The 27,691-nt window shown below is 42.5% G+C and overlaps 1 protein-coding gene across 5 annotated transcripts; it reads right to left on the bottom strand.

Moving 5' to 3' along the window:
* Nucleotides 1-1,253: 1,253 nt before the first annotated feature.
* Nucleotides 1,254-26,677, bottom strand: ACSM5 (acyl-CoA synthetase medium chain family member 5). 5 transcript variants are annotated; one of them, XM_074346251.1, is made up of 14 exons: nucleotides 26,527-26,677; nucleotides 24,601-24,815; nucleotides 20,676-20,886; nucleotides 17,835-18,042; nucleotides 15,745-15,888; nucleotides 13,522-13,672; nucleotides 11,424-11,503; nucleotides 10,137-10,260; nucleotides 9,201-9,281; nucleotides 8,952-9,053; nucleotides 5,231-5,358; nucleotides 5,046-5,145; nucleotides 3,116-3,235; nucleotides 1,254-2,722 (listed from the first exon to the last, which is right to left on the bottom strand). In XM_074346251.1, exons 1-14 carry the CDS (start codon nucleotides 26,603-26,605, stop codon nucleotides 2,639-2,641), a joined length of 1,827 nt encoding a protein of 608 aa, XP_074202352.1. In that variant the 5' UTR covers nucleotides 26,606-26,677; the 3' UTR covers nucleotides 1,254-2,638. The 5 variants fall into 5 exon arrangements, with proteins under 5 accessions (XP_074202352.1, XP_074202353.1, XP_074202351.1 ...); XM_074346252.1 differs by having other exon boundaries at nucleotides 1,254-2,706; nucleotides 13,522-13,675; XM_074346250.1 differs by having other exon boundaries at nucleotides 13,522-13,675.
* Nucleotides 26,678-27,691: the final 1,014 nt, after the last annotated feature.

Genomic DNA, 27,691 nt, shown 5'->3' on the forward strand with positions numbered 1-27,691 from the left:
ACCTAGATGTGTGCTTGGGTGCACACACCCCTTTGCCAGAATCACATATACACTGACCTCCCCCATTATCTCTTCTGAGCAGTTCCTCAGAGCTACCTGAGAGACTGTCTCCTGAGCTACAGTTTTCAGTAAGTCCCCAAATAAAACCAAAACTAACTCCCATGCATTTTTACTTCAGTTGACATGTAAGTAAAACAAGGGTATTATCAGTACCCATCCAATAGGATGGTAGAGAGTTAAAACATTTAGAATTGTGCTGAGTGTGAGCTGTTTTTAGAAACACAGACCTGTCTTTCCCACCTCAGGGCCTTTGCACATGTTGTATCCTTTGTTCAGAAAGCTCAGCCCCAATTTCTTAGTTTAATTCTACTTTGCCTTCAATCCCAGCTCACTGGGGACTTCCTTAACGGAAGCCTCCCCGATACCCTGAGTCCCCCGAGTCTCAATCAGTCTCCCCATCTGTGTTTTAACTGTATTCTCTCCTTCATGACATTTATGACAGTTGTGACTTATTTGCATTCTTCTTTGATGAATAATCTCATCGTCCCCATTAGACTGTAACTCCACAATGGTAGTGTTGTGGACAGAATTGTGTCCCTTCAAATTTATGTGCTGAAGTCCTAACCCTCAGTACCTCTGAATGTGCTATATTGAGACACGGAGGCCTAAAGAGGTGATTAAGTTAAAATGAGGTCAAAAGTGTGAACCTTAATCCAGTATGACTGGTGTTCTTATAAAAGGAGATTAGGACACAGACAGACAGACACAGAGAAAAGTCTATGTGAAGACACAGGAGAAGAGGAGAGAGGCCTCAGAATGAAACCAACCCTGCCCGCACCTTGATCTTGGATTTACAGGCTCAAGAGCTAAGGGAATAGATCTCTTTTATTAAAGCTGCCCTGCCTGAGGTACTGTGTCAGGGCGGCTCGAGCAAACTAACACAGGTAGGGACTGGGTTCGCTTTCTTATGCTTGTGTTCCCCGAGCCCGGGGCTGAGCAGGCTCTCAGTAAATATGGGTTAATGAGTGAATGGAAGTGTGAGGAGTTGGGTAAGGAGCACCGGAATCACTCCGAGTTTCCATCTGCTGCCTCTCTGCATGGCTGGTCTCAGCTGCCAGAGCCAGTCCTTTCCATCTCTGTGCTTCTGAGACATGGTTTCAGATTCTTCTATCTTTCCTGGGTAAAACATAACATACGACTGTTTGGAGACGATTGTTGGTAAGTGGAAGAAGAACAAGACATGAGGTGGAGTATGGTGTTGGGGGATGATTTCTTTAAAATAATTTATTCATTAAAAGAGTTAAATATACTCACTGAGAAAACTTGGAAAATAGTGAATTGTAGGGGAAAGGAAAAAAAGATCTATCATCCATTATTTTCAATATCCAAGAAAATTACTATTAACATTTCAGCGTATCTCTCTTTAGTCTTTTCTCCATCTGTAGTTTTCCTTTACCTTTCAAAGTTGTGGTTCCCCACTGTACATACATTATTTTTATTCTGATTTAAAATTAATTTAACTCAAATTTCCCCCAAGGCATCTTTTTAAAGACCACATAAGCTGTTATTGAGTGAATCCACTACAATTTAGTTAATCACCGTCCCATTGTTTAGGTATTCATTTTTTTTTTTAATTGAAGCACAGTCAGTTATAATGTGTCAGTTTCTGGCATACAACACAATGTCTCAATCATGCATATACACATATATATATATTCATTTTCATATTTTTTGTTAAAGGTTATTACAAAATATTAAATATAGCTCCCTGTGCTATACAGAAGAAATTTATTTTTTATATGATGTCACTCACATGTGGAATCTAAAAAAGAAAAAAAGAAGATGCTAATGACCTCATCTACAAAACAGAAACAGACTCGCAGACATAGTAAACAATCTTATGGAAGGGGGAAGGAATACATTAAGGAGTTTGAGATTTGCAAATGTTAGCCACTATATATAAAAATAGATTAAAAAAAACAAATTTCTAGGCATTCATTCTCTTTCCATTCTTTTTCATGGTCTTAAACAGTGAATATCTTTTGAATCCTATCTTTTGCAGTGACTACGAAAGATGGCGTTTCTGAACTAAAGGGTATGACCACTATTTTACGGCCCTGGATATGATTACCGAATAGCTTTATCAAAAGGGGCAAGTGGTATTTCTCTCTCTCTTTCCGGCTTGACACATTGTAACTGACTGTACTTCAATTTAAAAAATTAATTAATTAATTACTTTTTTAAAAAGGGTCAAGTGGCTACACTCTCACTGGCAGTGAATGAGATCGCAAGTGCCCCAGCGCTCTGGTGACCTGTCCTTCGGCGGGATAGCTGAAAGCTCTGAGGAGGAAAGACCAGTGGGCAGTTGTTAAGGATGCCTCCAGACAGAGGGGGAAGTCAAGCCACCGAACATCTGCTTGTCTGGGCAGTGGCTGTGAACTCTGGGTTAACGACGTTCTGCTCTCTTCCAGGGTCACGCAGTGATTCTGGAGATGCTTATTTGGAAGCTGGAAGCCTTTGACGTCAGAAGGGTCAAAGGGATGATGGGATGATGCGCCAAGTGGGGGCTAACCGTTGATCCCCCAGTTCCTTTCAGACGCTCCAGAGGCCTACAGGGGGTCCTTTCCGAGGTTGCCTCTCATTTCTCCCACTCTTGGCGTCTCAGTTTACTCCTTTGGATCTTTCCAGAAACCGTCTTCGGCAGTTCTGAAACAAATTCCACCTAGTTGCCATAAAACAAAAACGCTTTGAAATCATCGATTCCCAGAAAGACTTTTTTTTTTTTTTTTTGTCTGGAAAGAGCCATTCCCCTCTGCCACTTCATTGGAAAGACTCCCTGATTCCTGGTTCTCCCAAGTGGCAACAATCAAAACAGCGAGCCTGGCATGGTATTTCCAAGAGCATTTCAGCACCACCCCCTGAACCTGGCTTATGGCCAGTTCTTAGAGTGGGAACCCAGTGTGCTACTCGGAAGAAACAGGAGGAAAGGGCTGAAGGAGCAGCCAGGGCTATGTGTAGGGTCGTCTCCCCAGAGCCCCTCCCTGAGTGCAATTCCAGGGAGCATGTGCCCGTTCCGTTCCCCAGCTTAGCATGTCCTAGATCGTCCGATGTCTACCTTCCTGGGGTACTTGTATGGAGCAGTCACCCTCTTCACATGCTCCTGGAGTTCCCAGGTTAGCGTCTCTGGATCACGTGAGGAGTAGGCTGGAGAAAGGACTATAAACGCCTTTACCACCTGTTGGAAAGCAAAAACAAAACTGAGAAAGTTGGACCTCATACAACAACTCTTTCCTCCTTATCCTAGCCTTGTGAATATGTGCTCACGTTTACCAGTCTGACATAAAAGTTCTATCAGTGCCTTGGACTCAGCCAGCAAATTGGACACCACCAATTTTGTTTTTCCGTATGACTTGTCTTCCCAGTATCAGCTATTGGGAGTTGTGGCTTCTGTGGAGTGATTTCGGAGTCCAATTCTCCAAACTATTCCCCATACACGAAATGACACAGTTAGGAGCCAAGGTGATTTTTCTTAGGATGCAAATAGTTTGGAGAGAGGAGATTCACAAACTCCTCACGGCCAATTACTTACAGGTTTTCATGACTAGGAAGGCAGCTGGGTATAGGTTTGGACAAGCAGGATGAGGGGAAACTGCAGACCACTTGCAAGGGGAGGTGAGTCTCTGTGAGGCTGCATGTGTGAGTGTGTGCAATCAGCGAGCATTTTGCTACACAGCTGTTTCAGGCATCCTGAGAGACACTCTGCACCTTGGCTCTCTCTGCCCACATCTTTCTTGCAGGCTGCCTCCTGCCAAGGAGGAGAATGAGTCTCAAACTCGGGTACAATAAAACATGTTTTCCAATAGGAACGGAAGAGTTCAAAGGCCACCATACAACTCTGTCAACAACACCCTAAGTGCTGGTTCACTGTCTTTGCATACTTTGCAAAGGTGGGCATCTCACTACCATTTCATGTTCAGACAGATCTGGTTTTTAGGAAGGGCTTTCTCTTACTGCTATGACTACCAAGCATTTCTCAGACACTTTCTATGTGCTGGGCTCGGTTCTGAGCACTAGGCTTTGAGCACACAGCCGTTTGCCACAGGTCCAATTCATTCATGACATGCAGAGCTAGGCATACATTTCCAGGTATAATTTCTCCATCACATAGATGGGACTCTCATGTCCCTCACTCTGTGTTAGTGACCTCAAATTTTAGTGGGCATCAGAATCACTTGGCTAGGGGCTTCTGGACGAAATGAAGATTCCTTAGGGCTGCATCTCCAGTCACTTTGATTCAGCGAGTCTGACTTGAGGTCTAGAAATCTGTAAAAGAAGAACCCCAGGAGATATAGCTGTGACCAGTCCAGGGCCCAGACTTCACGGATCACTCCTCTGCCGTGATGCTTCTGAGAATACAGCCTGATGTTGTACAAACTTTCATAAGGTAACTACACTGCACTTTAGGATTGTGCTGGATTTACAGCCGGTGAAAAGTACATAGATCTGCCTATGACTTTATTTCTCTCACACTGTCTGTTCCTCTGGGACCCATAGAAGGAATGTGCATTTCTCCCGAGAGAGGCTAGCTTATTAAATTTGGCCCATCTTTCTGATATATCCAGGTCATTTGGGATATTTATTCGGTCCTCCCTCAAGTTGGCTATCCCTCCCAGGTTAGAGCCACCAGCAACCATGTTTGGTGTGCTCACTATGTCCTCATCTGCAAATGTAAAAGGATTTTTTTATCGAACAGAATGGATGAGAAAGTCTGTACCTGCCACCAAGATCTCCCACCTAATAGTCCCTTTGGGACCCAGTTCTGTTGTCCACTCGACACTAAATTGTTTATATCCTTCTAGAGAGTATGTGTATCTCTAAGGACATGAGGACAATGCTTAACCAAAATGGATGTGTGTCTGTCTGATGGTGGCATTTCAGACCTTGTGGTACCTGGGGATGTGGGGGGTTCTGGGCCTTGCAGCTCACTCTGCTGGGTGCTCACAGGCACAGAACCGGGAGGCAATGTTCTTGGCTGGCCTAGTTACCTCTCCTCTGGTGGGGTCTGGACTGCTGACCACAGCAGACTCCAAGACAGCAGGGTGCTCAGCAAGGGCGCTTTCCACTTCAATGGGTCCAATTCGGTAGCTGGAAAAGAAAAAGAAACTCTTCCAGGTGACCACCCCTCCCCGATGAAGCTTCAAAGGGGGAGGCAGAGAGCAGACAACTTGACCTTGAGGAAATGATCACATCGTCATTTCTTCCCATGAACCAAAAGTAGCCGTCTTTGTCCACGTGGGCTCTGTCGCCTGTGATGTAAAAGTCCCCTCGTTCTGACGCTGCTGTCTTCTCAGGATTGTCCTGAAAGACAAAGTGAGCCCAGGAAGAGCCATCTGAGCACAGCCACTTAGGACACACGTCAGTCCCAAGCAGCCCTGTGCAGAAGGCTGGGGACTTCTCAACAGGAAGTCCAGTGGCCAGAAGTCCCCACTGGACAGGGAGCCATGAACCTATGGGTTTTCCCTCTTTTAACTGGAAGGAAGCTGCCAGGAAGGCATTAGGGACAGCCACCCACTACCACCCATAGAAGGGTCTAGGCAGCACATTCGCACACCGGAGGGTGGGCACAAGGCAGTTACTGGCTCTGTTTGTTTTAGGATAGAAGAATACACAGATACTCTTTGTGCTCAGGAATCACTGAAGATAGAAAGCAAGAGGCTGGCTGAAAGGCAAGGGTGGAAGAAAGAGATAAAACATCAAACTCTGATCCTCAAAGCTACTACTCAGCAAGAAAAAGAAACAAATTACTGGCACGTGCAACAATGGAGATGAATCTCGAAAACATTATGCTGCGTCAAAGGAACCAGACACACACAAATTAGTACTTTGACACCATTTACATGAAGTTCTTATTAAAAAAATATTTTTCAGTGACAACAAATAATTTAGCAATTGCCTGGGGGCTAAGGATTGGCTGTAAAGGGACGCAAGGGTACTTTTTAGGGTAATAAAAATGTTCTATATCTTGACTGCAGTGGTGGTTAACACAGTGACCATTTGTCAAAGGTCATTGCGTTTACATTTTACACGCGTTTAACATGGGAGCATTTTATTGTATGTAAATTATACTTCAACTTTCAAAATGTATTCTGAAAGACAAAGAAAAAAGCTAAGTTGTCAATACCTAAAAATAAATCTAACACAAAATCTATGAGAAGCATACACAGACAATATAAAATTGCACAAAGCATTAAATAAGATATGAATAAATGGAAAGATAGACTTAATAGCCGAATGATGTTGATTCTCCCCAAATTGATCTAAAAACAATGCAACTCCAACTAAAATGCTAACAGTTTCCATAGAACTTGACAGCTTGATTCTAACGTGCATGTGAAAAGCGGACGGCCAAGAGCAAGTGCAATATTTCTAAAGAAGTTGAGTAAGAAGGAGAGACTCGCTCTACTAGATGTTGAGATTTATGATAATGTTTTTATGGATAAAGCTCTAATTTTCTCAGGTAATGACACCTGTCGTGAGGCTGGGCACGGGAGGATGGAGTCAAAGCACCGCCCGCAGAGCAAGGGCCCTGGGAAGGGAATGTTCTAGACAAAGCATAGCAACCACATTCACTCCCAAACTGGAGGCAATCCAAGTAGCCATAGAAGATGGACTTTTTCCCAAAACACTTTGTGCCATAAAAAAGATTCATGACATAATTCAATGTTAATTTCATCTGTAGGGCACAGGGAACTATATTCAATATCTTGTAATAACCTTTAATGAAAAAGAATATGAAAACGAATATATGTATATATGTGTGATTGGGACATTATGCTGTACACCAGAAATTGATACATTATAACTGACTGTAATTCAACTTAAAAAAAAGAATTAAAAAATAAGTACATATTATAAAGTTGCATTTGTGATATGGTGCCAATTATGTATTAAACTATACTTGAGGACCTTCGCTTGCATAGACTTCATTGAAAATTTTTTATCATCTCTGTATTAGACAATTACATGTCTCTTATAGTATAAATAGAGCATAAAAATGAAGGATGACAAAAGATCAGTCTCACTCTTCAGATAACCAAGGGTAAAAATTTGATCTCATGTATAGGACTTTTTCATGGCTTATCTGTGATTTTATGCATACGCACATTTGTGTGAATATGGAACATACTATACATATATTTCTACAGTCCAATTTTACCTCAGTTGACAATATACTGTAAGCATCTCCTTATAAGAATAAAAGCCTAATGTACTATAATATTAAATATTTATTAATTAAAAATATTCCCTTGGGTGGCTGTAATATTATTTATTCAAACAATTTCATGTTAGGAATTTGGGTTCTTTTTCCTTTTTTGTTCTTTCCCTTTTCTTTTCTCTCTTTTTCTTTCCTTTTTTCTCTTATTTTTTGTTTCTGTTTTTGTGTGTGCGTGTGTGCAATGCTATAATATCATTTATATAACGAATTTCCCACTGTTAGAAATTCAGGATGGGGAGGGTATAGCTCAGTGGTAGAGCACAGGATTAGCATGCACGAGGTCCTGGGTTCAATCCCCAGCACCTCCATTAAATAAATAAACCTAATTACCACCTCCCCCAACCCCCCCCCCAAAAATAAAACTAAAACTTAAAAAAATAATTCAGATAGTTCCTCCCCATTTTTTGTCTGTGATAAACAACACTGTAATGGACATTGTGTCTTTGACAGTTTGTTTCCTTAGGAAAATAAGCAGATTCCTTATACTGGATGTAAAATTGACATAGGCATAGTCATTTAGTGGACATTTTGCAATTTCAGCTATTTGGAAGTGGTCAACATGAGTTTGAAATGTGCCTGCTGATGAGGGGGGACAGGCTTAACTGTTCGGTCTACTGACCTCTCATCATTCACACAGGAACCCTGGGCTGCGACCTCTATTAATTTTTGTATACAATGATTCTCATGAAGAGATTTATCTTTTTTTCCCTTCAGTTAAAAATGATCCAGAAAGAAAAGAGCAAATAACTTGACAAATTACTTCACTTGCTCAATGGAATGATCACAGACCCAGAGAGGTTCTGTATGTAAGTTCTAAGAAGACATGGGTCTGTCCGGTGCTGTATACCTAAAGGTGTAAAGGAGACACTCAATGAATAATGAATGAATAAATTCTTCAGGAAGGTCAGGGATTTACTTTCACTTACAAAAACTGTGAGAAAGAAATACACTTACATTTTGATATTATCTCTGCCGGATGAAATTACTATGTGGCTGTTGTTGCTGTTCTGTAGGTAGGTTTCAGGGACTTTAAATAAAATACCGTGAAAGAGTATTTCTCTAGTGGTCACAGAAAAGCTGCTAAAATACACATACAACGTTCCAGGAACAAATGAGCTGATTTTTATCTGCTCTTTTCAATATGGTAACTGATGCACAGCAGATAGAATTCCTATAAAGCTTGGCTGCACATTTGAATCACCCACTGTGAACACCAGCCAGGGTGGGTATAAGGGAGAGGTGATCGTTAGATTATCACAGAAACGTGGACTAGAATCCTAGGACACAGCACTGCCAGGGAACATTTATCCAGACACGACTCAAGACAAAGAGAGTCCTGAAAACTAGGCTCTGGCACGAAATTGCAGTTTGACCTTTGGTGAGTCCCTTCCCTTCGCTGAACCTTGAGTTTCTCATCGTTAAAATGCTGGTGTTGCCCTTATAAGTTTGCACTCGAGGCATATCCACATTCACATCCCTTGTCCTTACACACACTAGGTAATTGACATTGGATAAGTCACTTCATCTTTCAGCTTCCTTGTCAATAATGGCATCTTGTCAATAACAGTGCCAATCCACCTCCTGCAGTTACTACAAAGGTTAAACAAATAGATGTGTATAAAGCACGGAGCACAATGCTTGGCACACAGCACTTACTGTGAAAATGGCCACTTACCAAATAGCAGCTGAAGAAACAGAAGGGCCGGGTGGGTCTGACACGGATGGCAATATCCCCCTCTCCTCCTGGAGGCAGGACATTACCCTCATCATCTACAATCTGGTGGAGAGATCACAGGACGGTGTCTAGAAGTCTGCACAACCAGGCCATCTGCTAGCCGAGTCCCGTGTTGCTAATCCAGATGTGTGTTTTGCTCTCCTCTTGGAAGGAACCAACCTTCACCAACAGTTGGGAGAGGCTGCCTACCTGCACATCGTAAGGTGGGGATGCTGTCCCCATGGATCCTGACTTGATTTTCGAGCCTTTGGGATTGGCACAGATCACAACCTGGAGAGACACCAGAACCAATAAGGAGGGAGCTTGTTTCTTCATTTCCTTCCTGGTCCATACCTTTTCTCTCACTGTGCCTTCTAATTCTTTTTCTCGCCTCCTTTCGTCTTCTACATTCTCTTCCTTTCTCTACTTTTCATCTTCCTTCCTTCTTTCCCTCCTTCTTTCCCTTCTTTTCATAGACGAGAATCACTTACTGAACACTCAAATAGGCACGTGAAGAACTTAACGTGTCATGAAGCCAAAGACTCAGCTGATCGCCAGATTTGTGCCTGGATGGCTATAGAGAATACTGTTTAAGATCTTGGGCTCTGACCAGAGACAGACGTAGGCTGTCTTGGTGAAGGCAAACACCTTCGGCCTCAAGAGTTAGTTTGCTGGCTAAGGTGTCATTGTGAAATTATTTTAAATTACCTTTCAACTAAAAGGGAAGAAAGGCTAATGGAGTTTTGGGTTTTGTTTTTAATTGAAGTACAGTCAGTTAAATGTGCCAATTTCTGGTGTACAGCATAATGTCCCAGTCATGCATATATATACAAATATGTATATATATATTCATTTTCATATTCTTTTTCATTAAGGGTTATTATAAGATATTGAATATAATTCCCTGTGCTATCCAGAAGAAATATGGTTTCTTTTATATATAGTGATCATCATTTGCAAATCTCAAACTCCCAAATTTATCCCTTCCCAAACAGCTTCTCCTCCCTGTGGGCAGGGCAGTCCCTGAGTGTTTCACAGAGATGACAGCCAGCAAGGCAGGAGGCTCTGCAGACCAGCCTTCCCCAGCAGCTGGCAGGGGGCTCAGGCGGAGGTGCTGGGGAAGGGGCAGGGCCCGGCTGCACTCACTGTCTCAGACTGGCCGTAGCCTTCGTGCAGCTCCAGGCCTGTCTGGCTCTTCCACTTTTCCCTCACGTCAGGGTTCAGGGCCTCTCCTCCGGCCAAACAGTGCTTCAGGCTCTGAAACTGGTACCTTTTCAGTTGGAAGACAAGGCCACCTGTGTCAGGACCCTTATCCCAACCCCACACTCCAGCACTGCTGCCTCGGTCCAGACACCTGAAGGCACTAAAGCATAAACTCCCATACTTTATAATCTGCTCCAAGTGCCCCGGCCTTGCAGGCATGTTCCTCATGTACCGGTAATTAAAAAAAAAAAAAATCCAACTTGAGTTTGGAATAAAATCAGAAACTCACTTAGTAGACTTCGGTATAACATGGTGAATTTCAGGTGAATTTGCCAAAATGATTTAGTTGTAAATAAACTAATTGATATTAAATTGGTTGGGACAACTACGTGTTGAAAAAGATAAATTAAAAACTAAAAATATAGAAAGTGGCCCTCTAGGAACACAAAAATTCTGACAAATATTAAATATATTGCAAAACTCCTCCATTCAATAAACTATCCAAAATGTGAAAAATCAGTGATTGCAAATACATTTGTTATCATTTTCCTCTTTGGATCAAATTGGTTTGACTATTACTTAATATTACTGAGTATCTTTCAACCACATTTTGTTTGAACAAATCATTCAGAGTCTGATTTTGGTCAACTCATGCTGTGGAGATAATTTACAACAGATCAATGAATGGGATGAATCCATACATCATAAAATTAATCTTGACAATCATGGAAGAACTAGCTCTCTTAGGTGCTTCATGGCCAGATACATGGGATTAGGGAGACCGCCTACCTCGAGCTCTGAAATTTCAGACTGTCAGATCTAATCAGTTCCATCTGGATGCAAATTCCTAGGGCCAGAAGTTTATTCTTTTTTTTTTTCAGGAGTGGGTGGTAATTAGGATGGATGGATGGATGGAAGGATGGATGGATGGATGGATTGATTGATTGATTGATTGATTTGAGATACTGGGGATTGAACCCCAGGACTTCGTGCATGCTAAGCATGTACTCTACATTGAGCTACACTCTCCCCCCCACCAGAAGTTCATTGAGAGGTATCTGCAAAGGATATGGGTATGTGTACTTGTGACTATGTGTGTGTGAGAGAGACCAAGAGACAGAAAGTTGGAATGAGAGGGTGTATGTGTGCGTGTGTGGGTGGTGGAGGGGGGTACCTGTGCTATATATTTACATACTTAGGCCCCCAAAGCACCAAAAAGATGGGCCCTACCTGGTTAGATCCTCCTGCACAAGCAGCCGGAAGATGGTGGGGACACAGCAGAGGGTGGTGATCGGGAACCTGGACAGAGTCTAAACAAAAACAAAGGGCGGAAGATCTTCTTAGAGTCACTAGGGAGGAGGGACTTCATGGAGTTGGAGCAAGTGAATTGGGTCTTCACATTCCAATTACCAGAGGAGAAAAATTGAGCACTGTGTGTAGTATCCAGCCTCTGAGATGGCCTGGAATGACTCCCACCTACTAGTGTTCCAACTGGGTCCCCTCCCACAACGTACACAAAATTTGGTCCGTGTGACCAGTAGCATGATGCAGATGTCACTTTTGAGATTAGGTTATGCAAAAACTATGGCTTCCGTCTTGGATGCTGTCATTCTCCCTCTCTTGAATCACTCCCTGTGTTGTGAGTATGCTCAACTCCTCCAGTGGACAAGTGCACGTAGTGAGGAACGGAAGCTTGTGGCCAACAGCCAGTGAGGAACTGAAATTTTCTAAAAACCACATGAGTGAGTTTTAAAACATAGTTTCCAGCCCCAGTCAAGCCTCAAAATAACTGCAGTCTTAGCTGACATCTTTTTTTCTTATTATTGTGGCAAAGTAAGCATAACATAAAATTAACCAATTTGACCATTTTTAAGTGTACTTACCAGTGGTATTAAGTAAACTCATACTGTTGTGCAAACATCACCACCATCCACCTCCAGAATTTTTTTTTTAATTTTCCCAAACTGAAACTCTCTACCCGTTACAAAATATCATCTCATTTCCCTTTCTCCTAGCCCCTGACCATTCCACTTTCTGTCTCTACAAATTTGATGATGGTAAGACACGGTACATTATCTGTTCTGTTGTGGCTGGCGTATTTCGCTTCGCATAATATATTCAAGATGATGTAGCACGTGTCAGCATTTCCTTCTTTTTAAAGGCTAAATCGTAATCCATTGTATGCATGTGCTACATTTTGTTTATCTGGATCCATGGAACTTGAGTTGCTTCCACCTTTTGGCTATTATGAACAATGCTACTATGAACATGGGTGTACCCATCTGACATCCTGACTGCAACCCTATGAGAGACCCTGATCCAGAACTACCTGTTAAACTGATTCCAAGATTCCTGATCATCAGAAACTGAGATAATAAATATTTGTGTTTTAAACTGCTATGTTTTGGGGTAATTTACTACACAACAATAGATAACTAATATATACATTATGTCAGGACTAGGGGCAGTGGAGGGAGAAGGCACACACTAGTTGATCAAGCCCTACCTGATTAATAATGATGGTGAGGTTGATAATGGTGATAATACAATCACTATGTGTTAAGAAACTACTACGTGCCAGACCATATGCCTAGTATTATTTAAGTCTCACCGCAACTCTATGCAACTATATTATCCCTTTCTTTCCTAAGGATGATAAACACGAGGTTCAGGGAAACTTAGGTGACTTTCCCAAGGACACACAGCTAGTAAATGGAAGATGTAGGATCAGAAGGATCAGAGGCCTGACTGATGGCCCAGTCTGTCCTATTAGCCATGTGATCCAGCTTGCTTCAGTGCAAAGAACACGGGCAGGTGGTTCCCCTGATATTTTAAGAAATTGTGGTTAAGAAGTGACGGGCAGAGGAGGGATGCCTGTGTCTCTACTGGGGACGTCAAGTATGAGAAAACCCTGGAAGGGTGGGCAGGAGACTCTAGAGTTGGGGGAAATACCTATGCTCAGCACCATGGACAGTAGCACATAAAGTTGAGGAATAGGTTATGATTTTCCCTCAAGGTGTTGAAAAGTAACTGTGGTTTTGACATGAGCATAGGAAAGCAAGTAGTGGCAGGAGAGGCACCCCAAGAAGAAAAAATAGAATGTGCAGAGATTTGAAGATACAAAGTGGTCTTCTGTCTAGGGACATAGCTAGAGGATAGGCAACGATTCAAGGTAGCCTAGTGGGCATGAACCAGATTATGGAAGGTCCTAGGAGCACCAAAGAACCATTATTGTCACCGACTCATGTCTCTTCTCCTGCAAATTCAAAACCTATATCCCACTCATCTTATTTATACTCAACACACGAGAGGTATTTTTGTCTCTTACGTTCAGGATAGTCTTGGCATCAACTTGGGGCAGCTTATGCACAAAAATGCAAGATCCATTAGGCCAGGCAGAGAAGAGGGTCCAGGCTGCCTTCACCCAGCCAGTGTCCGTCGTGTTCCAGAAGATATCCGATTCAGTCAAGGCCACCCACCTTCTGCCAAAAATGAAAGTAAGTCAGAACTCCGAGCAATATTTCTATCTTTCAAAAGGATTACATTATCCATTCCCCTATCTGGAGCCTTGCTTACCGTGTGTACTCACTTATGCTTGTCAAATCTGTATAAGAACCATAAAGTCAACCTTTGTCTCAACAAGCATTTATTGAGCATTTTCTACCTCCCTGTGCCCTAGGCTAACGGTACAGAATTAAAAAGACAGATCCCATGCTTCCAAGCAGTTCATAGTCTACTGGGAGTGATATATAAGGGAAGAAATAATCTCCACATAATGGGGTAAGGTCACTTTCTTTACTCAGTCAACATTTATTCAGCACTTATCATTAGGGATACAGAAACAAATGATTAGTCTTTCTTGGAGAGGGTTATAGTTTAGCAAGTATAAACATAAACTTGGCATGGTCCTTGACTCTTTCTCTCTCACCTCGTATCAAATCTTACTAGGTCTGCATTCAAAATACTTTCAGAATCTCACCTCCTCTCACTCCTTCCACTGCTATTTCCCCAGGCAAGCAAGCCTCCACCCTCGTCTCTTAATGTACTGGCCTCTTAAGTGGTCCTCTGCTTCATCCTTGCCCCCTGCAGTTTATTCTCAATCCAATATTCTGAGTTATCCTTTCAAAAAACAAATCATATCATGTCACTCCTCTGCTCATAATACTCTAATGTTCCTCAAAAAATTACATAGAATCACCATCTTACCCAGCAATTACACTTCTGGTGCATACTCAGAAGAATTAAAAGCAGGGTCTTGAGCAGTTATTGTGCACCCATGTTCACAGCAGTGTTATTCACAAGAGCCAAAAGGTGGTGAGGCAGAAAGCCCCATAATAAGACCGGCAGGATCCCCAAGCAGGGCCACTACTCTCCTACCAGCACCATCCAGTTCCCTGGCCCAGAGACTCTATCTCACTCTTTGCCTCTGAAACAGCTTACTTACACCTAAAATTCTATTGGTTCCCTGAGCTCACTCCTGATTGGTTATTTCCTTCACTCCTGATTGGTTCATTTCCCTAGCTTCTGATTGGTCCATTTGTAGTACTTCATTTGCATGGAACTCACTCCTGATTGGTTATTTCTCTCACTCCTGATTGGTCCACTTCCCTCACTCCTGATTGGTTATTTCTCTCCCTCCTGATTGGTCCATTTCTACAAAGCTTGTTCTTAATTAGTCAGCTTTCCTTATACCTAATTTGCATATGATGTTGCAAAGTGTAAACTGGCAGCTGATAAAAGCCTGTGTAAACCTACAGCCGGGGTCCTGAGCTTGGAGTGTTAACTCCTCTGAGCCTGCTGGCAAAATAAACCTGAGTTCTACAACTTTCCGAGCGCTGCTTGGTGTCTCACCCGGATCTAGGTTGCTGTCACAACTGAGCTGTAACACCGAGCTATAAAACTGAGCTGTAACACATTTTTCTGCAACAGTGGGAACAACCCAGGTGTCCATCAGTGAATGAATGGATAAACAAAACTGGTGTATACACACAATGGAATATTATTCAGCCCTAAAAAGGTAGGAAATTCTGACACATGCTACAACATGGATGAACCTTGAAGGCATCATGCTAAGTAAAATACACCAGACACAAAAGGAAAAATACTGTATGATTTCCACTTTTATGAGATTCCCAGAGTAGTCAAATTCATCAAGACGAAAGCAGAACAGTTGTTGTCAAGGCCTGGGGGTAGTAGGGAATAGGAAGTTTTTGTATAATAGGTGCAGAGTTTCAGATTTGCAAGATGAAAAAGATTTGCAGATGGATGGTGGGGATGATCGCACAACATTGATGCATTTAACGACACTGAACTATACACTTAAAAATGGTTAAAATGGTAAGTTTAATGGTACATATGCTTTACCACAATTTAAAATAAAATCTCCAATGGCTTGTCACCTCACTCAGGATAAAGCTAAAGCCTTCCTGATTTGCAGCCCCCCTCAAGCTGTCTGATCTCAACTCCTACCACTTTCTGCCTCACTCACATTCCTCCAGCTCATCTGCCTACTTTCTGCTCCTTGGACCCACCAGACAAGCGGTCCTCATACCTTCCACTGGCCACAAAGCCCAGTCCATAGCTGGCTTGTGTGTGCTCAACCATCTTGGGGTTCCCGGTAGTGCCGCTTGTGAAGTAGATGGCCAGTGGGTCTTGACTCTTGGTCCTCGCGCAGCTATGTTCTGTGGATGCCTCCCTGTAAAGTATAAAAATTCGAGGGGCATACTGCTAGTAGGGAAAATAGTCATAGTTACAAAAATATGTGCAACAACAAGCCGGCTACCATTTTATTAAATACTCCATGTTAGGCACGTGCTGGAAGCTCCAGCCCGCATTTTCTCTGATCCCTACAGGAACCACCTAGTGGGGTGGGTACTATCATTATAACCTTTTGCAGATGAGAAAATTCAGGCTCAGAATGATCAAGTGACTCAGTCAAAAAGCCTGTGCTGTTATCAGGGCGTGAGGACTTTCTGGTGGAACACACCCACATGAGGCACGGTTCCCACCCCCACCTCAGCTCCTAGTAATTTAGAGCTGTGTTCTAAAGTGTTCCCTAAATTTGGAGTTTTGAGATCTGAGTCATTCCTAAGGTTCTGTGACCTGGAGAGTTTCGAACTCACTGTTTCTCAACCCTGGCTGCATCTTAGGACCACCTGGTAAATGTTTAAAAGAAATATTCTTACCTGGGCCCCACCCTGGAGGGAAAGTGAAATCAGAATCTTTGACGATTGTTATTATTTATTTTTTTTAGAAAGCTCCTCAAGTAATGCTAATGACGGCCAAAATGGACAGCACTGATCTGGACCAACCTGGCAACTCTTCAAAATCACCTGGGCAGATGTTTGAAAATGCAGATTCCCAGGGCCCTTGCTCAGATATGTCTGGTTAAGTGGGGCCTTGGAGTCTGTATTTAAAACCGCACCCCCACATAAATAAATAAATAAATAGCTAGGTAAATAAATAAGTAATTTCCCATAATTTTACAGTAGAAAGCTTATATTCTAGTGTAGGAAAGAACAATCTAAAAGGTATTTACCATGTCCTCAAACTTTAAAATATATCTTTCATGCTTAATTTTATTTCTTACATGTGTTGACTATTTTCTGTTCAAGTTTCAGCTGCTCACCATTGTATTGGAATATAATGAAAATATAGTATAGGAAAGTACCGTATATTGGAAATATAATATTTTAGGAAATATAATATTTTAGGAAATATAGGACACATTATTTATAATCCATGCTTGTGGGTCTTATAATCCTGAAAATTATAACATGTAAGTGTACGTGACACAAAGTTCTCTTTTAAATTAAGCTAGGGACAAGAGACAAGTGTTGATATTAGTCAAAAAATAAAATAAATTTTAAATAGCACCCAGATGAATCTGATGCAGCTGATCTATGGGGACAGGCATTTGTGATTTAACAGCGTGGACGCCTATGAGGGCTGCTTTTTGGTTCTGGCTTCCAATCAAGACAAAGTCTCAAATGCCCAGATAGGTTTCCAGCAGACCTTGCTCAAAGGCAAATGCCCCAACACTGACTTCACTACTTATTAGCATCTTGAACAAGTCACTTTGCTTTTCCAAGTCTCAGTTTCCTCATTTGTAAAATTAGGGTAAAGTGTACTTCATAGGGTTTTTTCCAAGGATTAAATAAAACAATGTCTGATTATTGTGTTCTGAGCATCAAACACCATTCTTGTCATAAAATAGATGTTCACTAAATCTTTGCTGCATGAATGAATGTAGGTGAATGCCTACCTAGCACACCTGGCATACACTGAGCACTCACTACATGGCAGTGACGATTAGATTATTAACTGACCACCTACTATGCACTAAATGCCTCATATGGATCATCCCATTTATTCTGGCTGGTAACTCTGTAATTATTATCACCATTATAGAGGTAAATGCACAAAAAAGCTAGTGACAAGTCTAGTACTGACTGAGTGATGCTGAAGGATCTTACAGTAGTCGCCAGGATTAGGTCCTAGGTCTGTCTGGCTTCCAAAGTGTGTATTCCTTCCTGATTGATTCACCCTCTTTGTGTGCAATCAGCAGTGCATTCTTGCTGCTTAAAGGAGAAATGCCTTGGCCTCGTTTTTATGCTGTCCTCTGGAGAGCCCCCAACTTACCGGAGGAGTTCCCGGAAGTTCACCCAGCTTGGCCGACTGCTGTCTGACACGAGCAGCTTGGTCTGGAGAGAGGGGCAGTCCGCACTGATGGCGTCCACCTGTGGAGCCGTGGAGTCATTGGTGATGATGCACTTGGCCTTGGATGCCTGCAGCCGGAATCTGAGGTCCTTCTCTGTCAGCTGAGAGATGCCAGGAATCATGACAGCCCCTGATACCACACAGAGAAGGGATGTTGACTGGGCAACAAGGGAAGACCCCTGCGAACAGGTCCAGACCACATATTCCCATCACAGATAGGAGCAGGAAGGGGCTGGAGAGAGCTGGAATGCCTGAACTAGAAAAAGCATTATTCATGATAATATTGAAATCCAGAAAGTACTTATAGAGTGCTTATATATGCTAAGAACTTTACATGTATTATTTCATTTAATTCTTACAACCCTGGAAAGTAGATACTATTATACCCATTCTGCAGATCAGAAAAACTAAGACTTAAACCTTTATGCCCTTAGATAACTTTATAACTTGCCCAAGATCACATAACTAATATGCTGCAGAGCTGGAATTGTGAACCCAGACAGTGGTGAACTTGAGCCCATGATCTTGAACGTTGCATTATATTGCCCTAGAGTTTACGTAGTTCAATGGTTTTTCATGCTTTTCAAACAAAAGGCTACAGTGAAACTCAGTGTTGCATGTGGATCGCTTGGGGCAAGGGGGGGCGGGGGTGTAGGTGGAGCAGTGGAGGCTCCATGTTACTTCAACCAAAGCCACTCTGAGGGTAGCTGAGTTCATCTTCTTCCAAGAGAAGGGATGAGGAAGCAGAAAGCAGGGCCAAAGTTTAATCAGACACTTGAAAAATCACTCAAGTGTCATAATGCAGGCTTTAAACACTTCACACTCCATCGAGTCCAGCATTCTCATTTCACAGACAAGAGGAAAGGGATCTTAGAATTACAGTCATCCAACCCCAGCCAGAGAGTGAGAACAGAAGACTGAGGAAGGGGCCGATCCCGAAGCGGGTGGGTGCCAAAGCAATGTTCTCATCAACCTTCTATTTTCTACACTTTTACAGGAAAAGCCCAGCACGGACACTCTGGGAGCTGAACAGTACGATTCTTCATGCCATCTCTCTGTGTTAGCTACTTCCAGCACAAGTCTGTTCCACACGGCATTGTGTGCGGTGCTATGGGGGCCCAGGCAGATGGTGGAGACCAGGAGCTGTCAGTAAGAGAAACGAGCTGAACACTGTAGCCTAGAGGAAAAGTGATGCATGCATACGTGGAGAACGTGGGAATGGGAGAATGTGAGGACGTCCAGCTGGAGTAGCCTCTAAAATGGAGAGGGTGCTAGACTGGAAGCTGCAGTGGGGAATGCAGTGTTGAGTTATTCAGTTGGGACAAAAAGAAATGTGGGAATCTATATAACTGGGGAAACTGGAGACATTTAGGTAAATAGAAAAAATAATTATCGTAATACTCCAAAGGAAGTTTTGATCACACGAAGTGCCTAACACAGTGCCTGGAGCATAGCAGGTCCTCAAGAAAAGGACAGGGGCTCCCTTAACTCAGCCCTGGCATTTAAATGGACCTTAAATGTCATGCCGTGTGGAGACGTTCTCAAACCAGTGTGCCTGTTTCTTTTCCTCAGAGCTGGATATATTAAAATGGTGCTCACTTTTATATAGTGTGCAAAAAATATGTAAGAATTAAATTAAAATTTCTGCCTCCTTTTTTTTGTTGTTGGACAATTGATTCACAAAATGGCTGAATTAAGCTTGTTAATATAGAAAGGCTAATTTCCTGTTGTGGGTTTTGTACCCCTCTGTTTTGCAAGTATTATTTGTAAAAACAAATTTCAGGTAGATTTACAAACATGATTGGAAGGGGGTGGACAACACTGTAAGTGGTGGAAAGCTCCGGGAGGGGGCGGAGAAACCAGCACTCCACTGAAAGCAGTTGTCTTGTTTTTGTAAAATCAGCCTAAAAATTCCAGCCCTTTTAATAAGTGCATCGGACAGGGCCAGCAGGGGCTATCCGGGCTCTGTGGCCGTGTCCTCTTGCTTCCCGTCCTCCTCTGCTCGAAGACACAGCCCAAGAAGATCAATGATCTGCTGTCCTGGGCATTCATGACAGTGGGAAGAGGAATCTTTCAGGGCTGATCTTATTGCTTTGATTATTTTTTACTTCTTGCCCATTTCTTGGGAGCTAGGCAAAGCTGTGACGGTGAGAGCCATGAAGTCTAAGAGTGAAACTAATCTAGATTGGTTACAAAGGTCTCTCATCTGTAACTGCATCACTCTCCAGACACTGGCAGCTCCCAAACCACCATGCAAAAAAAAAAAAAAAAAAAAAAAAATATATATATATATATATATGTGTGTGCGTGTGTGTATATATATATATATATAGTTTATTCCATTCAGAATTTAAAAAATATCAATTTAGTTGTCAACATGAAAATATTGGAAGACGGTTTTTTTTTCCCCACAAAAATCCAGTTTATTACAAAATCAGAAGTTCTGGAAACACTGGCCCTCATTCACCCAAGGAAACATTCGGTTGGAGTTGAGAAGCAGCTGTCCCTGACTGACGAGGCATGTGAGCTCCAGTTCACCACAGTCCTCGGCACTCCCTGCTTGTCTCACACTGGACTGCTTTAATCAATTTCAGTGCTATCTGGCCCTGTACCCGATCAAGTTCGTGATTGTCGGGCAATGGGAAAATAAACAAAACTCCACATTGGGTTCAGTTTGCTCCATCTCCCGAACCCTGTGGATGCTGTCGAAGCTCTGGCAGGTCATGTCAGCCCCAACTGGGAGTCTCAGCCCTGCTCACTGACCTGTCCGCATACAAGCCACGCTGACCAGCCACCACTCCGGGAGCCGTGGAAGCACCAGCATCACTCTGTCTCCAGGCTGCAGGCCACACACGCCTCCCAGCACGTTAGCCGCCTTCCTGGACTGCTCCCCTAGCTCCTCAAAGCTCCACTTGACCTCTGCTCCCATTCCGTCGACCCACCAGAATGCGGGGATTGGGGGCCGGTGCCCAGCCTAGACAGCGTTGCAGGCAGAAGAGAGGTTGAAACCATCTGTTGGGGATTTTTGTTTCCTTGGTTTTTGAAAATTTAATTTTACAGTAAGTATTACATTCACAGGGTTCAAAAATCAAAACAGTATGAAAAGATGTGCATTGAGAAGGCTTCTCCCATCCTTGTGCCAATCCACCTGCTCCCTTACTTCACCTGCCTCAGTGAGTAACCAATGCTATTAGTTTCTTGCACATCCTTTTAGTGTTTCTTTAGACAAACATACATGTATTCCTTTTTCCACATCATCTTTTTAATGCCAAAGATAGCATTAGATTCACACTGTTCTGTGCCCTCCTCTTTTTAAATTGAGATATAATTCTCCCACCATAAAATTCACCATATTTAAATGAACAATTCAACAGGTTTCAGAATATTCATAAAGTTGTGTAACCATCACTACCATCTACCTCTGGAACATTTTCATTATCCTAAAAAGAAATATTCTGCAGATTAGTGGCCACAAGTTTTTCTCTCCTTACCAAGCCCCTGGCAACCCCTAATCTACTGTCTGTCTCTATGGCTGCCTATTCCAGATGCTTGATATGAATGGAATTATACAGTATGTGGCCTTTTGTGTCTGGTTTCTTTCACTTCGCATAATGTTTTCAAGGTTTATCTATGTTTTAGCATGTGTCAGCGTTACAGTCCTTTTAATGGCCAAGTAACATTCCACTGTATGGATAGAGAACATATTGTTTACCCATTCATCAGCTGATGGACATTAGGGTGGCTTCCATTTTGGAGCTATTATGAATAAAGTTGCTATGAACATTCATGTACATATTTTTGTGTGAAATTACGTCTCCTATTCCATTGGATATATATCTAGGAAAATCATTGCTGGGTCATATGATGACTCTATGTTTAACTTTTTAAAGCACTGCCAAACTGTTCTCCGCAGCATCCATGCCATTTTACATTCCCACTGGCAATGAATAAAGGTTCTAATTTCTCTACTTTGCTAATACTTCTTAGCAAACACTTTTTGTTTGTTTGTTTGTTTGTTCTTTAAACATTTTTTTATTGAGTTATAGTCATTTTACAATGTTGTGTCAAATTCCAGTGTAGAGCACAATTTTTCAGTTATATATGAACATACATATATTCATTGTCACTTTTTTTCTTCTCCATGAGCTACCACAAGATCTTGTATATATTTCCTTGTGCTATACAGTATAATCTTGTTTATCTATTCTGCATATGCCTGTCAGTATCAAAAATTTTGAAATCCCAGTCTGTCCCGTCCCACCCCCCACCCCCTGGGCAACCACAAGTTTGTATTCTATGTCTATGCGTCTGTTTCTGTTTTGTATTTATGTTCTTTTTGTTTGTTTGTTTCTTGATTTGTTTTGTTTAACACTTTTTGTTTGTTCACTTGTTTTGGTTTTGGTTTTGGTTTTAGCCATGTCACTCTGCGTGAAGAGGTATCTCCCTGTGGTTGGGACTGCATTCCCCTAATGGATAAAGATGTCGAGCATCTTCTCATGTGTCTATTGGCTGTTTGTTCATATTCTTCAGAGAAATGTCTGTTTGAATCCACAGCCTATATTTTCATTGGGTTATTTATCTTCTTATTGTTGAATCTGAGTTATTTTTATATTGGAGACAAATGTATATATATTTGTTGCAAATACGTGATTTCAAATATTTTCTCCTATTCTGAGGGCTGTCTTTCATTTTGATCTACAAATGCTATTAATTTTCATGAAGTTCAATTTATCTATTTTCTTTCATTGCTTATGCTACAAAACCATTGCCTAATCCAGGAGATACACCTATATATTCTTCTAAGAACTTTATAGTTTTTACTCCTTTACTTTGGTCTTTGATTCATTTTTGAATTAATTTTCGTATGTAGTGTGAGATAGGGGACCACATTCATTTTTCTTGTATGTGAATATCCAGTTGTGCCAGCACCATTAGTTGAAAAGACCATTCTTTCCTCATTGAATTTTCTTGGCACTTTTGCTGAAAATTAATTGACCATAGATTTATGAATTTATTTCTGGACTCAATTCTATCCTGTTCATCCATGTCTATCCTTATATCAGAACCACACTGTCATTTTTGGGTTTTTTTTTCCTCACACAGTCCTGATTACTGTAACTTTGTAGTAGGTTTTGAAATAAGGAAGTGTGTGTCCACTAGTTTTGTGTTTCTTTTTCACGATTCTTTTGGTTGTTATGGGTCCCTTGTGTTTCCATGTGACTCTTTGGACAAGATTGTTTATTTCTGTAAAGAAACCCCCTGGAATTTTTATAAAGATTACATTTAGCATGTAGACCAATTCGAGATGTATTGCCATTTTTTTCATCCTTATAATTTCTGCTTTAATGGCAATTAAGTTTTTAAAATGTACAGTTCAACTTAACATTATTCATTTAGAAAAGGCAGGTTTCAGGTAAGCTTCAAAATGCATGCAGAATGGAGAGGCTGTTATTTTCTGGCAGCTCTTGGTTTGTGAAAGCTAAACTTCATCAGATGTGTTTGAAACTTGTATCAGCATAGTCATAAAGGCTGTATTTTTGCATAAGGAGGTAATATCCAAGGGTTGTCCTTACTGAGATTCATCCAAATCTTGAGTAAGTGTTTCTTTAATAAATATCCCCTGGATTACTTCAGCTTTTGGTTAGTTTCCAGAGTTCTGAAAATTTGATGCTGACAATTTTTCTAAGGTTTTTTTTTTTTTTTTATTGTTTTTGTGGTTGCTTTTAGGGAAGAGAAAATTTTAGAAAGCCCTTATTCTACCATTTTTCTGACTTAACCCTGTTTGTTTTCATCATTAAGAGAAGTCTTCTAAGGATGAGCCTAGTGTGGTTAAAAAAACTAAAAAACCCTTATACTTCGTAGACAGGAAAGGAGCACCCAGCTCCATCTCTCACAGACAGTTTCCATTCATTCTCACAATTCCAAGCAGCATATGGCATGACTCGCTTTTAATAGACGAGATCCAAAGAGCTCAAGGTGTGTGTCCAAGGTCACAACTCAAGTGGATGAGCCACGTCTGTCTGACCGCCAAGCTTGCAGGTGTAAAATCTCAGCCATTCTCACAGCACCTTCATAAATGTTACCATATCCACTGACAGTGGACTGGACTGTTCCTGTACCTACTCATACTATTACTTATTTCATATTTTGTCTTTAAGAAAGCTCCTCTTAAAATTAACATAAATAAATTCTTTGAAATAAAGTTTATATTTTCTCCTACTATAAATAAAAAGTTAGTACCTTTAACATAAAATACAGAGAGAGACACAACAACATAAGGGAAAATAAAGGAGTCATGTGCACAGAGACACACAGAGAAATCAAGATAATCTGAATTCAGTTCTATGCATCTGCTGTGATCTGTGAAAAGCTTGAGCCTGAGCCAAGCTCTTGCCTTATTTAGAAGGGACGTGTGTGACGTGAGGGAGATGTTAAAAACAGACTACTAGTAGACAAAACTTTCTCCTTCACTTGATCAGAATGACAGGAAAGGAATCAAAAGGGGTGTAACTCTCTCACTGTGTGGTCTGGACTCAGAAATGAGACACACCAGGGATTGGGCAAGGATGTCTACAGCTCAAAAACTTGGTCACAATTTTTTTCCTAAAGCTGCAACAATAATAGTTTCCATTTTAAGACTTGTCAAATTCCTAAGTCAAGAGGGACCCTAGGACACAGTGAGTTTCACCTTTTCCAGTTGACTCCACATGTCCAGCACGTCATGAGCAAAGTTGAAGTACTCAGGCACTGGCCGCCTCCCCAGGCTGATGGCTTCCCAGGTGGCCACGACCTTCTGAGGGGCAGGTAGAGTTGGCGGCTGCCCCGGAGACCCGCAGGTACCCCGGGCAGATCTCAGCACCTGGAGGACCAGTCCTCTCAGCCACAGCCTCATGCTGCTCCTGCCTGTCACCAAAGAGCACTGTCATGAATTCTGGGCTCCGGGGAGACACTGAGGTTGAAGAGGAATCTGTGGTCAGCCCTAGGATGGCCATAGCACAAACTGACTTGCAGAACAAAGTCTTGGACTTTAGTCTAAGTTCCATTGGGTGATTTTGATCATTTCTCCTCCCTGGACCTGAGGTCCATCCCTTCCGCCTCTCACTGCCCATGGATCTCTGTGGGTCTGAGGTCAGGAACTCAGGGCCCACTTCCCAATGCTCAGTTCTTCAAAGAGAATTGCCCAGCAAAGCCAAAGAAAGCTCGAGGGCAGTGGTCTCCAACAGAAACAAGATGTGAACCACATGTACTCATGTAATATACAATTTTCTAGTAGTTTCATCCAAAAAAGTAGAAAGAAACAGCTGAAATAGACTATGATAGTAATTTTTTTAACTAGCCATGTCCTATAATTTCAATCAATTTCAATCAATATCAGAAGAAATTATTAGACAGATATGTTACATTATTTTGTTGTTTTTCTCAGGCCTTTGAAATCTGCTGTAGATTTTTCACTTACTGGCACACCTCCGTCTGGACTGGGCACATTTCAAGTGCTCACCAGCTACATGTGGCTACCATACTGGACAGTGTAGTTTTAGCATCTGGCTATTCAGCGTGTGGGCTGTGGACCAGCCACATGAGCATCACCTGAGAGCAGGTTACAAAGGCAGAACCTCAGACCCTACCCCAGACCTGCGGAATTAGAACCTGCATTTTAACAGGAACCTCAGGTGAACTGAGAAATTTTTGAGAAATGAAGCGGTGGCCTAGGGGCTGTATCCCCAGTTTTAGTTCTCTTCCACCAAGTTCCTCTTGATAATAACAATCACAGAATATGATCATGGGAACTGCCATAGACTAAATGCTCGTGTTCCCCCCAAATTCATGTGTTAGATCCTAACCCCCAAGGTAATGGTGTGAGGAGGTGGGGCCACTGGTGGCTGATTAGGTCACGAGGGTGGAGTTCTTATAAAAGAGACCCCAGAGAGCTCCTTCGTTCCTTCCACCTGCTGAGGACACAGATTTGACCCAGGAAGCATGCTCTCGCCAGACGCCAATGAGCCCGTGGTGCCTCGATCTTACACTCCCCGGCCTCTAGGACTGTGAGAAATACGTGCGGTTTAAACCGCCCAGTACACGTGGCCCAAACGGGCTGAGACAATAACCAACGATAATAATGGGTCACAAGAACAGGAAAAATAATACCTGGCATCTACTGACGGCTTACTGGGTATTGAGCATTTGGGAAGCGCTTTATAAACATTATTTCCTTAAATCCTCATAACAAGTCTATGATGTGTTATTTTCTCTATTTTATAGATAAAGAAAGTGAGGTTTGGAGGGGAAAAGTGACTTCTTAATCCCACCTCCCAGAAGGGCCTAGACCCGAGCCTCTGCCGTGGCCCCCAGCCCCACGTGGCCTGCAGCCTCAGGACTCCCTTTCCCTGACCTCCCTCCCCTTCTCCCCACTGCTCATGAACTCCGCCCCACGCCTTTTCCCTCTGCCTTTCACCCCCGGATTCCTGGGGCCCCTTGGCAGCAGACAATTAGAATCCCAGGCCCCCTTCCCAAGTGCCCAGAGCCATTTCACGGGCCCTGCTCCCTGCTTGGCTTAATCAGCAAAGGCCTTGGAGGCCGCTGACACCTCCTGCTGAAGGGTTTCTCTTCCCAGTACCTTGTTTTTGAACCCGGGGACTGCAAAGGATGTCTAGGAGCTGCTTCAGCTGAAGGCAGGCCTTAATGCCCGTAAACATCTCGGCTCCTGGGAACGCTGGGAACGGCAAACTGCTGACCCAGCCTCCCACAGGCACTTTGGCCCCAAGCACAGCCAAGAGAGGGCACAGAGCCTGAAGCCATCAGAGGACACGTGGCTTCAACTGGTCAGCACACTTTGAGCCAGCGAGGGTGGCCCCACACCCTTTTCTCACAGCTGGGCGGTGGAACTCCAGCTCCGGTGCGTGCCCGGGGGGTGTCCCGGACCTAGGGATATTTTCCCTGAAAATTCAGGTCACCATCTAATCTAAGAAGAAAATGGGAACTTTATTGTATGTTGGCAGAAAAGAGACAATAGTGACACTAATGTAAGTCAAATCATGTCCCCTTTCTGCTCTAAACCGTCCAGCACCCAGGGACAGGAAGTGGATTAGCTGTTGACTGGGGCAAATGGGGACAAAGGATCTCTTTGTTGGAAATGTTCTGAATTTGGAGTGTGGTCATGGCTGCACAGCTCTGTAAACTTACTAAAAGAAATGAATAATAACACAAATAAGTGTACTCTTGAAATGAGTGAATTTTTTGGTATGCAAATCACTCCTAAATAAAGCTATTAAAAAGCACAAAGCTTCCTCTGGCTCCTTGTCTTGCTCAAAGCCAAAGGCAACTCTTGAGGACAGCTCTCACCGGCCTGCAGCCACACTGGTCTCCCTGCCTTTTGCTCTTTGACGTCCCTGCTGCAGTGAAGGGAGTACCAGGCATAGTGCCTGGAAGGCAGGAAGCCCTGCCCTGGCCTCACCCCCTAATGGTACATCGTTTACCCCACGTACATCTGTATCACATCATCACAGGGTGCGCCTCAAGTACATACAACTTCATTTGTCAGTCATACCTCAGTAAAGCTAGAAAAAAATAAAAATATATTAAAAAAAAATATGGAATGTTAGCAAGTGATAAATCCTTAGGAGGAAGATCAAGTAGAGACCGGAGGGTAGCAAGTGCCAGATGGGAGAGGCTGCTGAGAAGCTGGTTCTCTGAGAACAAAAACCACCAAGGTGACTTGTAGTGTTTTCCAGTATCTGTGGTTAAAAATTCCCACCATGGCCAGTTTCGATTCCCACCATGGC

Source organism: Camelus bactrianus, chromosome 18, assembly GCF_048773025.1.
Source record: "Camelus bactrianus isolate YW-2024 breed Bactrian camel chromosome 18, ASM4877302v1, whole genome shotgun sequence".
In the NCBI taxonomy this organism is placed as follows: Eukaryota; Metazoa; Chordata; class Mammalia; order Artiodactyla; family Camelidae; genus Camelus; species Camelus bactrianus.